The 18,021-nt window shown below is 33.9% G+C and overlaps 1 protein-coding gene and 1 non-coding gene across 2 annotated transcripts; one reads left to right on the top strand and one right to left on the bottom strand.

Moving 5' to 3' along the window:
• TRNAT-CGU lies at positions 12,801 to 12,872 on the bottom strand. The gene has a single exon. It is a non-coding gene; the product is annotated as a tRNA-Thr (tRNA).
• LOC109728937 (tail-anchored protein insertion receptor WRB) lies at positions 12,950 to 16,379 on the top strand. Its single transcript, XM_020259493.1, has 7 exons — positions 12,950 to 13,163; positions 14,330 to 14,409; positions 14,575 to 14,645; positions 15,298 to 15,368; positions 15,453 to 15,534; positions 15,919 to 15,968; positions 16,120 to 16,379. Exons 1-7 carry the CDS (start codon positions 13,008 to 13,010, stop codon positions 16,222 to 16,224), a joined length of 615 nt encoding a protein of 204 aa, XP_020115082.1. The 5' UTR covers positions 12,950 to 13,007; the 3' UTR covers positions 16,225 to 16,379.

Raw genomic sequence — 18,021 nt, 5'->3', positions numbered from 1 at the left:
TTAAACATGCATGCACCTCTAGGTTTTAGTGCTATATATATAGATTAAGTCAAGTTAAAACTAATTAAAGCATGGTTTGGCACTATCACGTACTACTAGTCAAAAAGGGTTTAGTTTGAATGTGTTAAATGTTAGTTACTTGGTTGGGACCAACTAAAATAAAGTAATTTAGATTATATTTGACACTCTAGAAATCTCTCCAGTATATTTTTAATATTCATATTCAGCACTTTTTCTTTGATACCAGGTTAAGTTACATATTGAACTTCCCCATATCCAAGGTTTATTTGATTTGTAATTCTCAATTTGAACTTGTAAAGAGTAATTTTATAGCAGATTAACACAAAACTCATTATCCGGTTAAACTGGCGAGAATTTGGTAGAAAAAATTAACTATTTAATGAATGCGTGAATCTAAAAATTAACTATTTACGTGAAAAGTGTTTTCCATTAAAAAAAAAATTTTTAATCTAAAAAAATAAATTTCTACGTGTGTAAAACTTATCCTCCAACAAATGCGGACACTCACACTGTTATTTTGGAGAAAATGACACGTACACAGTAACGCTACATGGCTTATTCACGCATAACACAAAAACATACGGCGCCTCCTAATTTGAAAACGTTATCCAATCAAATATAAAGCATTGTTGACTTATTACGAATTAGGGTTAGCATTAACCCAGCTAATTAAAGCATCCTTTTACAACAACTATATATGCTCAAAATTAATTAATCCACCTTTTTTCGTGGCTTTTATTTCAATTCTAATTTGGGACGAGACATAAAATATGGGAAAATAATAAAAAAATCAAGGCTCTTTTCATTGTAGTCTTTTTTTTAAAAAAAAAAAAAAAACGAGGGAGCTAATAAATTAATTAATTGAGGAGTATATATGCTTGTAGGAATATGCCTTTTGTTTTCCTGGGATTTGCCTCACTATTTTTTGAACATATTCATATTTGGTTAGGTCGAATANAAAAAAAAAAAAAAAAAAAAAAAAAAATCTATTTCTTATCTTGCTTTGTTCTATTTGACTAAGCTTCTAAAACAATTGAATAAAAAGCGAGGAATAATGGAACTTAAATTAGCACAAAAAATGGGTGCACTTTTTAGATCTTAACATCGAAAACTTGGGTCTTGTTTAATATTAATTTTGTACTTTTTCACTCCTTTCAACCTCAAATTTTATAAAATAGATTAACAAATAAAAGATGCTTGTAATTTATACACCTGAGGATTAATGTTGTTTTGGAATCAAAAAGTGAAAAAAAAAAAAACAAAAACAATTAAGTAGCATATCAAACGCAACTTATTAACAGAAACAAAGGTGGAGAAGTATATATGTGTGACACATGCATTGAATCACATAATTAATACTTGAATATCAGAAACATAAAACCATTACCAAATAAGGCTTTAATATGCAAGTTTAATTTTTTATAAGTTCAATATAAAGTTCCACTGAAGATATTGTACTGAAGTAATATCATTTTTCAAATTAAAAGGTTTACTTAATACAACACTTATATAAAAAATAATATTATTTTCACGAGTAATTAGGCTAAAATACTTTCAGAATTAATTGAGGTAATTTATTTTCACGTCGTTTTTGACGATAGAGCATCTATAAATTAATGATCAGTATCGTTCAATATGAATATTTGAACTTTCTAAGTTTCATAATTTTTTGATATTATTTGCATATATTTCACGTGGTTCAAAAATTAACATTTTTTAACAGTTAATATAAAGTTGAATTTTACACCACTTGATCACGAGGCAAATGATGGTGTGAAGTCCTAAATTTCTATTCATACGTAGAAGGTTCAAATAGCTTCGATTATATTAAATGGAGCTAATTGTCAATTCATATGCTCCGCCACCGAAAATGACACGAAGGTAAACGGCTTTATTTTCTTATTAAAGTATTCTAGCTCTACTTGTTGAATATAAAGTATAGAAATGTTGTTTTCTGATAAATTAAGTTTTTGGAGAATAATGATTGTTTCAGATTATTTAATATGATATTAAAGTAAGAGGTTCTGAGCTCGAGTCATACTTGAGTTCTAACATAATTGATTTTCTTCAATTTAATTCAAATTCATGTCATGGCCTATTAAAAAGCTTCGAGTCTAGAGAGGAGGGAAAATTTTAAATATACATCATTCTTCACTAACTTTTTTTTTTTGTTTGAGAATAACATTCTTTACTAACTTAATGTAAGCTTTTAGAGGAAAAAAATATTAAATAGGAGTCCAGCTACTATCCTTTTAGGACAAAGAAGGCTTTCGTCCTCCTAAGTTATTTTAGATGATAGGAATTCCGAATTGATGATTGGAATCGTTAATGTTGATTTAGAGTATTTATAATGTCTAGAAACTAAATTTCATATATTTTAAAATTCGTCATTAAGTTTATTGAAGAGTCGAAAAATAAACAGTCAAAAACGAATAATCTTATGAAAATAGATATTAGACTTTCATTTTATGATCAGAATTATCAAACGTTATCTAAATAGTATAAAAAAAATTTTCATCAAAAACTCAAGCTGTTTGATTTGTTCTATGCCGTTAAACAAGCAAATGGCTCATATAAGGCATAAAAAACTGCCAATTTTGTGATCCTGTGATCACTACGTAAATAATTTTTAAAATTCATGAAATTTAATTTCTAGATACTCTAAATACTCTAGATCAACTTTAACAGTTCCAATCATTAATTTGAAATTCTTATTATCTAAAACGACTTAGAGGACGAAGGTCTCCATCCTCCTAAAAGGATAATATATAGCAGGATTCTATTAAGGAGAGTTTGAACTGAAATAATTGATTTTATCTTCTTGTACAATAAACAAGACCCATCATTTCATAGCCAAAACACAACCCTTTTTGGAATCTCACCTATCTTTTATTATCATCTAAAATGACTTAGAGGATGAAGGTTTTCGTCATCCTAAAAAAATAATAGCTGGATTCTATTAAGTTGAGTCTGAACTGAAATAATTGATTTTATCTTCTTGTACAATATACAAGACCGATCATTTCATAGCCAAAATACAACCCTTTTTGGAATCTCACCTATCTTTTATTATCATCTAAAACGACTTAAGAGAATGAAGATTTTCATCATCCTAAAAGAATAATAGCTGGATTCTATTAAGGAGAGTCTAAACTGAAATAATTGATTTTATCTTCTTGTACAATATACAGGACCTATCATTTCATAGCCAAAGCACAACTTTTTTTGGAATCTCACCTATCTTTTATTATCATCTAAAACGACTTAGAGGATGAAGGTTTTCGTCATCCTAAAAGAATAATAGCTGGATTCTATTAAGTTGAGTCTGAACTAAAATAATTGATTTTATCTTCTTGTACAATACACAAGACCGATCATTTTATTAGCCAAAATACAACCCTTTTTGGAATGTCACCTATCTTTTATTATCATCTAAAACGACTTAAGAGAATGAAGATTTTCATCATCCTAAAAGGATAATAGCTGGATTCTATTAAGGAGAGTCTGAACTGAAATAATTGATTTTATCTTCTTGTACGATATACAAGACCCATCATTTCATAGCCAAAACACAACCCTTTTTGGAATCTCACCTATCTTTTATTATCATCTAAAACGACTTAGAGGATGAAGATTTTCGTCATCCTAAAAGAATAATAGCTGGATTCTATTAAGTAGAGTCTGAACTGAAATAATTGATTTTATCTTTTTGTACGATATACAAGACCCATCATTTCATAGCCAAAACACAACCCTTTTTGAAATCTCACCTATCTTTTACTATCATATAAAGTTAGACCTAATTCCCTTCCATAGAAACATGAGGCATTGTAGCTAAAGCTCCTTTTTTTTTTTTTTTTTTTTTTTTTTTTTTGAGAGAGAGAGAGAGAGAGAGAAAGAAGCTAGAGAAAGGCTTATACGTATTTTTAATATTCCCTATAGACTATAGTCATAGAATAGAAGGGGGAGGGGGGGCATGATGAGGCACTTTGACAATTTCTACATGCCATTAGGTGTGGAATTGAAATGTGTATTCCACCCTGCTTCCACTTTTTGTGGCTCATCATCCACTGGTCCCTCTCATGAGAGCTTTTTCTTTACCTACCAATCAACTCTTCAATATGAGTCCACTACCATAGAATTTTGGAGAAAAAATACTATTATTTTTATTTTTATTTTTTTAAAAAATATTTGTTTTAGGCATTTTATCCAATAAAAAAAATTAATTTTGAGAACTGATTCTCACGCTATCAAGTGAGAATTAAGCAGGTGGGACGAAAGTATATAAAGATATATTTATTTATTGTATATTAAAAGTACAGAAAATATATTTTATCACCGTATCAACAATTAATCTATAATAAAGCCTATATATAATTTGAGAAGTCGGTGGCATGAATTCTTTTTTTTTTTTTAATATACTAGTAGGAAATTAAACCCCTGATTTTACAAATAGTTTTTTTGTTTAACAACTAACTATTCTGTATAGTTTTTTTTTTTTTTTCGAGGGTAAAAATGAATTTAAGCTCATATTCCAAGCTCATGCACTTATATTATACAAATGTTATGATTATTAGGTTAGCCAAAATGAACAAAAATAAACCACCACTCTAACAATAAAATAGATTTATATTCATAAATCTTATCTTAATCCAGAGGATCAAAAAAAATTTTCCTTTGATTTCCTATAAATTTGGTGTCAGATTTTCATAATATTTATACTTAAATAATAGTGACATACTAACATAATGAAACTTGGAGAAAAAAATAAAAATAAATGACTAAAAAAATAAGACAGTGTCCACTAAAAAAACAAAAGAAAAAGAATCAAATTCAAAGAGCATAGATCAGAACCAAAGAGAATTTCTCAAGGGAATTAACTTATCATACTTTTTAAGGAAAAAAAATAAAAATTCGCCTATACCCTTTTAATCATCATTTTAATTTTAACTTAAAATGTAATATAATTGATCGAATATGAAATTAATGGATAGTTTGAGAGATTGCTCTGCACATGCTTAAGCGGTGCGCTACATGCATGCATTAGTCTGTTCAGTACTATGAAATAACTATTACGCAGAAAACTTAATCTTTTTTAAAAAATAATAAATAATTTCACGCCGCGCCGTGCGCAGCATGTGGATTTGAGCAAACCACGACGCGTGGCGCCGCTCGAACAGCGGATTATACCCAAAAACATTGATGATAATAATAATAGAGGACATAAAATAGCACCTTAATGACCCCAAAAGCAATCATCATCATCAACATGAGAGGAGACAATCCTTTTGTTATGTGATGTTTTGTTTTTTTATAAAAAAAATTTCCTTTCTTTTTTGCTTCATTAAATTAAGGAAAGCGTGTTTAAAAGAACACCGACAAGTCATGTGCGACGTGCGGCGTCTCCACCGGCCAAATTTTAAGTTATTATTAGGTGACGTTTTTTACTTTAATTATTTTATTTTATTTTATTTTGTAACAAGGATTATTAAACAAAGCCTAATTATGCTTTTAGCTTAGGAAATGAATATGTGGTGGTAAGTGGGCTTCGTAATGGGCCAGGCCCATAAGCCCATCAAAGGCCCGATACATTCGCTGAGGCTTGGCCCAACCGATATGGTCGGTAAAGGTCCATCTGACGCTATTAGATGAAACAAAGCTGGAGCAAAAGTATACGGAGATATGCTTCACCGTTTTCCAGTGAGTCCCAAATGTGTGTGGAAACAAATAGAGTTTTTTTTTTTTTTCCTTTGTACATTTTCACCTCTTTGGTAGTCGATGTTTTGGTGGTGAAGTGCAAATCATAAGATATTAAAACATTTTATTTTGTCATCTTATAGTTTGTAGAATATATCAGCTATTCTATGTTTAATGGTAGATTCTTATGACGAAAGAAAGATAAAGACCTGTAAGCATTAGTATCCTGCCTTGTGGCGGGAGGCCGAGTTGAGTTGAGTTACAATTAAAATGACGGAAGGTCGGGTTGGGCCGAGTCACGTTTGAAGTGGCGTGGTTAGGCCGAGTCAAGATCAAGACCTGTAAGCGTTGTGTCTGTACACTTTAAGTGAATTGGTTGTATATTTTTAACAACTCGAGTTGTTGGAATTAATTGTTAGCGTCAACAACCATCAAATAGTAAAATGCAACTTTTCAAACTACATCAGGGCTAATTGCAGTTTTACTCCGCCCTTTTAGTGGTTCAAAATATGTAAGGGGTAGTAATCCCTAATTCTTTGGAAATAATCAACATATTTCCTATCTTTATACAAATAGAACAAAATTCTTTGTGATTAATTGTTAAATGCATAAAAATTCCTTGACCAATACAATATACTATTAAAATATATGTATGAAAAATTGCATTCAAAATGACACCCCAAGCACCAATCCACTATTCTCCTAGTTTTAATTTGCCATACCTACCTCTTTGATTTGTTTAACACCAAGTTTATTGTTGTCATTCCATTAGTTTAAAAAGATAATTAAATCCGCTGACTAACGAAAATATATTCTTTGTGACTCAATTAAAACAAGTTGAATCTGGTGAACTTAATTGAAGAATCTATACTATTATTTACAAGGCCAAAGAGAATGTTATATCAGCTGTAATATGCATGAAATGAGACAAAGTTAGAGATGTAACATGCAGTTGAGTTTAGAACACTAATAACATGTTTTATGTTCAAATAACAGATATAAACAGTTTCACAACTTAAATTTATGTCTCTTTCAGTAAGAAAAAGATAATCCTCAGAAAGTGTTTGATGCACAGCAGTGAAGTAATTCATGTCACATAACATGTGTACAAGATTTGCAGGAAATTGAAGCATTCACCTGAAAACAAAAGGAGACGGCTTCGACGAACTAACCTGATTGTGCTACTCTAAACGAATGCGATCCCTGTAGTAATCGAGTTCTGCGTCGATCTCTTATGCATAAAATTCCATCTGAAACATCCTACACACGTTGGCGCCGCTCCGTTATACCAGTAATGTACTCGATTCTCATTCATATGAACGCGCTTATAGAGTTTTCGCTATCCTTTACATCTGATTCTGCTTCTGTCTTTTTCAGTTTTGATAGTTTCAGTGCATATGAAGTCGATCGGAAAAGAATTAGTGTAGCATACGAAATCATCAATGAAAAGAAAAATCAAACAGCCCAAGTTTGCGAAATGCTAAAGGAGCATATCCTTCACAACACCATCAATCAACTCCCCCAGAATCGCGCACTCTATCTTTTTCCCCGAGACTTCGATGTTCTCGTACAAAGTTGCAGCACTGGTAGCCACTCTCACATCTCGGGACAGCATGCGATTGATAGCTCGCATTTCATTGGTTTGCGGGTCTCCATAAATCTGGATCTGATCCGATATATCGTCGAACAATCGCTTGCCGTGGGGCACCGTAGCACGGCCTATGACCCATCTTCTAAATGTAGAGCTATCCTTCGGAATATTCGACGCGCTACTAAAAGCCTCATTCACTAAATCAAATAGCAGTTTGTGGCCTACAGTAATGTTACCATGATGCAGAAAGGAATCTTCATTATCTGCTTTCGAATATCTACTGTAGGATTTTTCGACTTCATCGAACACTTGGTTAGAGATAGGGATTTTCCGACTCGCATTAGCTTGATCGACCGATCTGTTTTCATATAAACCAGCGGCGACAAGGATACTCTTAACATAAGCTTGTTCGTGGCTTTCAATCTCGACTACGCTGTTGTCGGAATCCTCCTGTTCTGCAGTTATCACTTCTTGTTTGTTGTTTTTGACTCGATCGAGTTGGCTCAGCTCTGAGATAGATCCAATGCAAAGATTAGAAGTGGCAAAAGTGTTTTACGTAATCATTTTACGTACGTATAAATGTATCGAAAATGTTTGAAATCTTCTGAAGTCAAAAGTAATGAAATGCTAGGCCGTAAAATTTCATAACCAATAGTTCAGGTCAGATCTATGTCATTTCACCAATATGTAACCACTCCTACCTGGAAGGTTACAATTTAGGTCTTTCGAAAAGCGCGGCGGCGAAGGCTGATTCTCTGTAACATGAACCTCCAAGGGAGACACCGGACTAGGGTTTTCCGATGTGCGAATTTCGTCGCGAACACTGCGAGACACTGATGCGGGGCTTGGAGGAACCTCAGTATTGTTTTCCTGTGAAAAAGAAAGAGAAAAATCGTATAAATCGCCAACATGTTGTCACATATAAGTAATACATAGATATGATCATGGTGCTTGCCTGCGTAATCGCAGCATTTATGATAGCTGATGGTATGGTCCTGATTATGTTCATGGAGCCAAATTCACCCGCCATCGGCTTTTTCAATGAATGGGTCTTCTTCCCAAATAGCTTCCCTTTGAGATTGAAGTTTTGTTTCAAATTTGAAATTTGACTTCTAATGCTGAAACTGTCCTTCCTATTCTTCTTTGTCTCTTTTGCTGTAGTTTCAGATGCTTCACGCCGCTTCTCAATCTGAGAATCCTCTAAAAAAGGCTTCTCAAAAGCGCGTCTAGATGAAGGGGCGGAAAATGATCTAACAAGGTTGCGTGGCGACACTGCCTCAGAATCGAATAACAAAATGTCATCTTTCTTGTGCTTAGATGCTGATTCACTCGCAGTTCTCTTCTCCTTCCATCTAATATTTGAGAGATCGGGCATTGATTTCAATCTGTCCCTGCTTTTGATCATGCGGGAGGATTCTGAAACCTCGTTTGCGAAGACATTCTTTAATTTCTCTGACAAGATATTTTTCGCACCTCCTCTGTCGAAAACCGGAGAATCAGGTCCATTTATTAGGAAATCACTTTTGTACGACGATCTCATCGATTCTGATCGCATAAGTTTCTTGCCAATATCTCTCACAACACTTTCTCCTACTTGATTTGCTATGTCATGAGCAATTTGTCGAGGGGTATGGAGAGTCTCGGGCCGAGTCCCTCGTTTAGTAGTCCGAATAGTTGGATTCCCTTGTATTTCAAGTTTCAGCCGCTCCTTTACCTCTTCGAGAAAATCTCTCATACTGCGAACTTCTTCTAAAATCTCCGATGAACCAAGCCGTGATTCTACATTGACTTTTCTTTCGAAGCTAGGCTTTAGAATCACTATCCTCGTACGCGAAGAATCAACCTTGTCTTCTTCTTCTTCTGCAAACTGCTTATGATTGCCATCTTGCAAGTCGTTCTGACATCGCTTGTCATTCTTCCTCTGAGCACCCGAGAAGTTTTCATTTGCTTCCGAATGCTCCTTCGGAGCTAAATTTCTTTTCGGATCAACGTATCTACCCATCTTTACTTTGTTAAGATTTTCCTGCGCGAGGATTTGGACGTACTTTCCTTTATGAAAGTTATAGTCCACTACAAGGGGCTTCGGATTCTCCAACACTTCAGATGCTTGCCACGCCTCAAAGTCCTTTTTGAACTTCCGTAATTGCTCTTCTTGGGGATGGTCCTTTCGCGGCATGCTTGTCGGCCTCCGATTATTGTGCGGTCGGGTCAAATCTCGCTTCGCATTGTAGGAAAGTAAGGTACATTTCATTTGTTTCGACAGAGCTGAGGTAGGTGAGTTACGGTCGATTTTATTACTGCTCGCAATGTTAGGGCCTAACATTTGAGCCTTGGACACTTTTCGATCGATCATTGCGTTTCTTCGTGACGGCAACGTGTCCATGCCCATCAAACGAGCGATGACGTTTGGCGGATTGGTTCTTCCATTTGATCGGTTAGGCGTATCATCGTCGATCGGCTTCTTCGCAGCAGTTTCTTTGGAAGGGTAACTGACTTAGTGCTGCAGCAACTGGAAAGAGTACTTTTAGCTCAAATTTAGTTTTTTTTTTTTTTGCGATGTGAAAGAAATAAACAGCTTTTATTTAAACAACTCGCATCGATCGAAAAAGTCCTGATCTCTGACAGAGAATTACAGCAACCAACTTACCGGAATGCAATCATTAATGAAGTGCGGCATCTTCGATGCTTCATTTGGAAAACCCAAGCTATTCCGAGGAGCTTCAAAGCCTACAAATAATTAAACTCGCCGTTTCAGCATTTATAAGCAGAGCAGATCTATTCAGAAATTTAAAAAAAAAAATGGCAAAGAACAACCAATATTTTCTTTCCCCAGTACATTAAGGTGTCATTTTGCTATTTCTTGTTTAACTCAAATTCGATGCGATTGTATTCAATTGCATAGAATTTGAGTTCAAAACAAGCAACAAAATGCAAGCATGCCCCAAAAATACAAGATCAAATGATGTTTAATTATGTAGTAAATTCTCACCATCTCTTTTTACTTGATGGGCCAAGTTTCTATGTAGACCTTCTTGATTTACATCACAGTACTGCAATATATTCGCCATGAGGAAACCCTTGGTCTCATATGGCACCTTCTTGATCTGATGTGTCAGAGGACTCTGATTTGAATCTGAAATACAAAGTACTCTGAAAAAACTGCATTAAGATCGTAAAGTATTCAAATAATCAAGCATAAAAGAGGCAATTTTCACCACAATTATCAGGACACAGAAAATAGTTTTTCTTTCTAATCTGTGTAATAAGTCCTCATCAAGTTAATGCACACAAATTGAGGAAAGCTTATGAACACAGGAAACTAAATTCATGAAGCAAAGTAACAATTTAATGCTTGTAATAAGTAAACATTAAGATGAAAAAAAAAAAAGAAAAGGGAGTAATGTACCTGTTTGACCTTTGGAAATGGCACATAGAGAGAAAGATGGTGTTCATACAAGAGGAAAAGCTTTTGTACTTCCTGAGGAAATAGCTTTTTTGCTTCATTAGCTCCCAAAATTCATTTTTTTTCATAAATTTTAATGCAAACTCGAATAGATGATCTTCTACTCTAATATCATTTTAGAAGGATATTTTTTTATATTTATATATTCATCATGCAGTTTTAGATCACTATTTGAGGCTTTAAATAGTGCAATTAGAATTCTCTTATTAGAGAATATATTAACAAAAGTAGAGTTATTAATAATTTTTGTTCATGTAAACATTATTAATGATTTAGAACCCTGTTGAGAGAATGTACAGCTCACGCGGGAGAGGCGGTTAGTTGGTTGTTACTTTTCCGCACGGTCCCTCCCACTTTGGCGCCATTTTTATATCTAAATAATGATAATAATAATAATAATGTTGTGGGGCCCATCAAAATTTATACTTTTATCTTATCTATATATTATTTCTTATAGAGTTTGCCACCTGTCAATTTTTTCTTCATTTTTTTTTTTCATTCTCTGGTTCTTCGTCTTTCCACCTTCATCTCTGCCTGATGTATTCACATAATCCATTTTATCTAAATAAATTGTTTTTAAAAAAAGAGAAAAATAAGATCTGTTTATACTCTTTTTTTTTATCACTTTTTTTTGCTTTTTTTTTGGTACACAAGAAGGGTTCATTTTTTGTATTTTTTTAGTTTTTTTTAATTGTGTGGGGATTGAAAGTAGGGTTTCGAGGATCGCAGCTGTGCGGCGAGGTGAAGTGCGATGGATTTGGAGTCGATGAGAGAAAAGAAGGGGTGGGCGTGGGGGATCCATACGGCATCAACGTGGCTGTGACCAAGAAGAAACTTGACCCCGACAATAGCGGCGGAGGCCACATGGAGAACGAAAATCACCTTTTCGATCTCGACAGTGCGATTAAGGTGCGTATAAAGAACTCTATTACTGTTCTTTTATTATTGTTACATATAATTTATTTGCTATTATAAGTTTGGCTATATTTATACATACTTGTTTTATATTTTTTATTTGTATTTATTGATGTCTCGTGACAAGTTAAAAAATTTTAAAATTTTAATTTTGTGAATATTTTTTTTATAATATTAGCCTGCCGCAATGGGCGAGTAACTTCACTATATATATTATATATATATTATTTTAAGTCCAAGTTGTTTGGCTACGTGGCGGAGTGTAGCGCACGAGCTCGGCTATGAACATTTGTGCCATGTTGACTATAAACATATATGCTTTGTTTATGAATGAGAGACCAAAAAAAAAAAAATAATTATTATACTAAGATTTGAAATAATTTGATGAATAAATTACATGTACAGTTCTTACATTTTAATTTATTATAATTAAGTCATATAACGTAATTTAGTTGATTAAATATTATTGTTAATTTATGAGTGATATAATGGTATTATAATTGGTGATGCATCAAAACTTAAGATGCCGTATTATTTTTACATAAGCAAACAAACGAGAAAATAAAAATAGACTCGATAGCAAACAAGAAAAAAAAAAAAACAAAATTCTGAAATGTTAAAATTTCCTTTTGGTGTAGAAAAATTGGGCCTCATTTGGGCCTAGGGGCCCACTTCGAGATGATTCCATACAAAGAGAAATTCAGATAAAAACATATAGAAATTACTTAAATTATGGTCATTTTGATTTGGCTATTAAATCTTTCAAAATTTTTATTTTATTATTTAAATTTTTAATTTGCTTGATTTGAATCCATCAATAACATTTTGATTTCAAAAATTGAGCTAATTACTTACTTCAATAAATTTATAATTACGAAAATTACATAAAATATACTTATTAAATCTGTAAAGATAAACGACGCACTTAAATTTTAAAGTCAAAGCACTCTTAACTTATTCAAATCAAACAAATCAAAATATTAAAATGTAAAATCAAAATTTGAAAAGTTTGGTAGCCAAATTGAAATGGCTTATAGTTCAAGCAAGACCTATATATTTTTTACCAAAAAAAATTTAAAAGTTTAAAAATGAGAAAAATTATTATTTTTAAAAAGCTCCCGGCGAGGATCGAACTCGCGACCTTTCGCTTACGAAGCGAACGCACTACCACTATGCTACGGAAGCTTTTTGATTTAATTTTCAAAACTATTAAATTTAAAGTTAAATTAATTTAAACAACGCGTCACTTTTATCAACTCGATCCCTTCTCCTTCCCCTCGCATCGAGCATCTCCATAGAAACCCCCCGAACCCTCCCGCGATGGCCGGTGATTATGCGGACGCCTCCGGCGCCGGCGGCGCCGGCGGCGGCGACGGCGACGGCGGAGGTGGCGGCGGAGCCCTATCGCCTCTCTCCATCTTCCTCCTCGTCGCCGCCCTGCAACTCCTCGATGGATTCGTCGATCTCCTCAAAAAGGTGAGCGAGAACCCTAATCCCCTCCGTTCCATTCGCATTTCCCGTAATCGCACGGATGCGAGTTGCTCGATGCAGATTTTACTTTGCTTTTTTCGAGTAATTAGTGGGGAATTATGATCCGTATATTGAAATTTTTGTTTTTTTTTTTTTTTGGTTGCTTTTTATTTGTGATTTTGGCTTCTCTTTAGGATTATCTTTATTTTAGTGAACATTATAAGGCTTAACGCAGTTGGAATCCCTAAATTAGGTTTTGTTCTCGAATTTGCGATATCTTAATTGGTGGATCCGTGATTAAGGACATGGCTTAAAGAAGCAGCAGTGATTTGGGGTTTATTCACGTCAAGCTAAAGTGCTAAACGCATGCATTGGAGTTGCTTTATCCGCTGTAGTGCGCACCTTGATTATGAATATGATAGCCTTAATCAAAGATTTTGTCTAATTAGGGCCTTACGACGAATTGCTGCAGCGTTGAGTTGCTGCATTAAGGTTCGAACTTTTCAATGATGTGCTTCAATTAGCTATTTTGTGGCGTATTTAAGTGCTACAATGAGTCTCCCTGACAAGTGTGGTTGCATCTGAGATATCTGCATATATGACCTTGAAGGATATATATATTGCGCATCACGATGCGGCAAAAATATTCCTAGTGACAAATTATTCGGCATCGAGCTTGCTAAGACAATTCCTAATGCACATAATATTTGTGTATCTCTGTCCATTCATGCCATTATTCATCCCTTTGCTCAGTCGTGTAGTCCATTGTCGTTGTTTCCGTTTGGTAGGAAGGAGGCCAATGAGCTCTTTGACACCAAAAAGCAGAAGGCCAAGTTTCAGAGGAGGTTATCGGGTGTATTTTGACCAAGAAAACGAAAAATGATAGGTCTTCTTTAAGCTGCTCGACTCAAGCAACACTTGTGCAAAAGCTCTGGCAGAGTCAAATAGGCCATTAGGAGTTTATTAGAATTTCGCATGCCATCTAGCTCCTGTAGTAATGTAAGTTACGTGTCCATTCATAGATAAGACGGTAAATTATCTTTATCCTTTTTGTTCGCTCTTCAAATTAATATAGTCAGCTTATCACTTCTTTGCATCTATCTCTTGTAAATATAATAATTTTGGACTTATTGTCTTTTATAGTTGTTGACTCTTTTTTTTCACTTATTTAGAGGGGATCGAGGAGCAGTGAACAACTTAAACTGCGACAGGAAATCAAACAACTTTTGAAAGACGCCAGCTCCCTATCAACGTAGGCAATTCAAAACCTTTTGAGTGATTTGGTGCTTAATACGCATTTCTCATTTCTCTTCTAGCCATAAACATCTATTACCATTTTCATTAGCCTAACGTCAGGATGTCATAACTCGTAAGTATTTCATGTGGTTATTCATGCTGCTTCTCTGTCCTGCTGCAGGCCTTCGACATTTGCCCAAGCTGCTAAACTTAGGCGGCTGGCTGCAGCTAAAGAGAAGGAACTAGCAAAAAGTATGCCTAGAACTTGTTTTCTTTATAAAGAAATTTGGCGAGTTAGTGATACCTCTTAACTATTATAACATGGAAGTGCTTACCTGTTGACTTGCTGCTTTTCCATGCACATTTACTAAAAGATATATCTAATGTCATAAAGGCATGGATTTTTCTTACAAGTCTTTTATTGCTGAGTTGCCGAATTTCCTACACCGAATGGATGGAAGAGCGGTGGAATATTGTTATTTTCCCTTGTACTATTGTTGCACCTTTTTCCTGTTTGATGCTATCTCGGTCTTATAAACTATGATTAGGATTGCTTAATTTGTTGGAAATCACTGTTCTTTTGGCTTTAGAAGACGGTAAATACATGATATCTGGCAACTTTTTTCACAGTGTGAGAATTTTTGTTGTGTTGAAAGTTGAACTTGTGCTTAAATTCATTTTTCAGGAATATCTTTTCTTTCATCTCATATTATAAACCTTTTACATGCATTCGGATGCACTGACAGAACCCATAATAGGAATTTTCCGTTGTTCTACTTAGCCAAAGTGAATCTCTTTCCATTATTCTTTTTCTGAGGGTAGGATGAGTTGTTTGACGCCCCTTAATCTTTCCATTTGTCTAGAATTTTCAACTTTTTTTGCTCACTTGTCGCTCATACTACAGAGCAGGAGGAGGATAATAAGGAAAAGAAATGGTCATATGATCTATACTCGAGAACTCTAATGATCTCTAAGGTACTACTTGGTGCATGTGCGTGCTAGTGTTTATCTTCCTTCATTTAACAATGTTGAAGAACATATCATTGAATGCTCCAACAGGTGCTGATCTATGCTTCACTCGTTTGGCGGTACTGGGGTGTTCCTGTAGCAGCAGTTCCTCAACATCTACTGCAACCGCTCGGTATCAATGATCCTTATTTTCTCATCACCAAGTAGATTTTTTTTTTTCTTTTTTTTTTCCTTGTCAATTTGGTAGCTTCTGTCTAAAATTTTTGCACTAGATTGCACCTGTGGTCCCTAAACTCTTCACTTTGTTTCCTACCCTTCAAAATTAATTACTCGACTCCCCGATCTTATGTAATTGCTTATTATATCTCTTACTTTTAATCCTGCTAGGGGGATACGGATTGTAGTGAAAATTGAGAAAAACCGAGTGCGTATGTTTAAAGGTCGAGGATTACGTAAAAGTTTGCGAGTTGAAGCACAATTTTCGCCGAAGCTATGTCATGTCCATTAATGCCATCAAATTTAGAACTTGTTATATTCATGTTGTCTTTTGTTGCAGGGAGGATATTTTCCTGGGGAGCTAGAGATTCTGCCACTGGCGTAGTTATGGTGGAGATTTACTTCATTTTGGACCCTTTTTTTTTTTATGTTTGTTAGTTGTTTCATTATTTTGTGATGCTATACTGTGGTACTTATGCTTTTGCTTCTTCTTTTTTTTTTTTAAATCCCCCTTTTTTTTTTTTTCTCTCTCTTAATGCAGGTAGGGATAATTCCATGGCTAGTTTTGACTTCGCGAGTAAGCAAGTATTTGTATCAGAAGTTCTCAGAATGTCTTCTTCAAGGCTTGCTCGATGCGCGGAAATAATTTGTTGATCTTTCTTAAGATTTTCGTGTTGTTTAACTCTCCGATGTAAAACTCTGTGCTCACCTTTTGTTTTTTTTTTCCTCTCATTTTAAAATGCATTTCTTTTTTGTGCGTTCAAACTAATAACTAAAAATAGAATAAAAATTAATTCGTTCTGAATAGGTAATTTTACATCCCTTACACATTATATATATATTTAGATAGTAGGGTACTAAATCATGCTTCTACTTTAATTTTTCTCTTAAAGAGACGTGCACGGATTGAATTATCAAGTATTAAACTAACTGGTCACACAGTGTTGTTGTGTTAATGTAATGGTGTTTCTATTTGAGCTACGACGTGATGCGACGAAACATAATATACGCCCAAGGCTCCAAATCATGCGTGTACGCGAATATCGACAAGCGTCTACGGACCGCATAGAAGTACGTAAGCGGTCATCACGTAGAGTGTGCGGATCCTAACATCAGAGCATCCGATCCGTTCGTTCTCAACGTTACGTCCGCGTCCGCATACGTTTCCGATGCTGACGTTTTCTAAGGCTTTGAGAAATTATTTTACCAGGACCGTGGTCCACCATACACCTGTCCATTGTACTCGAGGAAAATGCATTGCATATCTACATATATAAATATAAATTTTAGGGAAAATTTCAAAACCCCCTGTGGTTTCGGAGTTTCTCACTCCCTTGTGGTTTAAAATGTATCAAATTGCCCCCCTGTGGTTTCATTTTTATTTTTTTGGTAGCTTTTTCGTTAATATTTCATTAAATTATATACAAAAAACTTCAGATATCCATCTAGATTTATCAAATATTCACTTTAGTACCTTTTAATTTTAACTTTATCACTGATTTAAAAAAAAATAATGAAATTGATAAAAAAAAGAGAAAAAAGAAACCACATAGGGGCAAATTGATATATTTTAAACCACAGGGGGGCAAAGTGAGAAACTACGAAACCACAGAGGGGGTTTTTGAAGTTTTTCCTAAATTTTACTCGTCCTTACTTGCACATTAATATATTCAGATACTATTTCTGTGATTTTACGCTTTCTCACTTTAATATCCTGTGGTTTAAAGTGTATCAAGTTAGTATCCTGTGATTTTATTTTTATTTTTCGTCAGTTTTTTCATTAATATTTTATTAAATTATATACAAAAAATTTCAGATACACCATCTAGATTTATCGAATATTCACTTTAGTACTTTTTAGTTTTAATTTTGTCACTGATATAACGAAAAAAATTAGTGAAATTGATAATAAAAAGATAGAAATAAAAACACATGACACTAAATCAGAGTGAGAAAGTGTGAAACCACATGGGTGATATTTGAAGTTCTCTCTTTATTTTACTCATTCTTAATCTTAAGATTTAAAAGGGGTTTATGAATGAATGAGATATAGAATTTACACTTAATCTAGGAGTGTAGAGATACCATTATTCTATGCTTAATTATGGAGATTTAAAAATGTAATTATATAATTCTAAATATTTGAATACTATCAATAATTTCAAGAGAACTAAAAATTTTGTATAAGAAAATCAACAACTATTTCCTCATATAACATATACTAAGGCCATTAATTCCTTATAGAAAGCCTAAAAACTAAAAGTGAACTATTTGATATGATGGATATGATTTAAAGCCTACATATTAAACTTATAAAATTTAAAAACTTACTACTTAGCTCCTATGGGATGGCCAATTATTATAGATTATTAATTTTGATATGACTTGGTGCTTAGAAAACTATATCTAAAGTTTTAAATAGATTTATATGACGACGATATCT

Source organism: Ananas comosus, linkage group 25, assembly GCF_001540865.1.
Source record: "Ananas comosus cultivar F153 linkage group 25, ASM154086v1, whole genome shotgun sequence".
In the NCBI taxonomy this organism is placed as follows: Eukaryota; Viridiplantae; Streptophyta; class Magnoliopsida; order Poales; family Bromeliaceae; genus Ananas; species Ananas comosus.
This window is presented reverse-complemented; position numbering and strand designations above follow the sequence as displayed.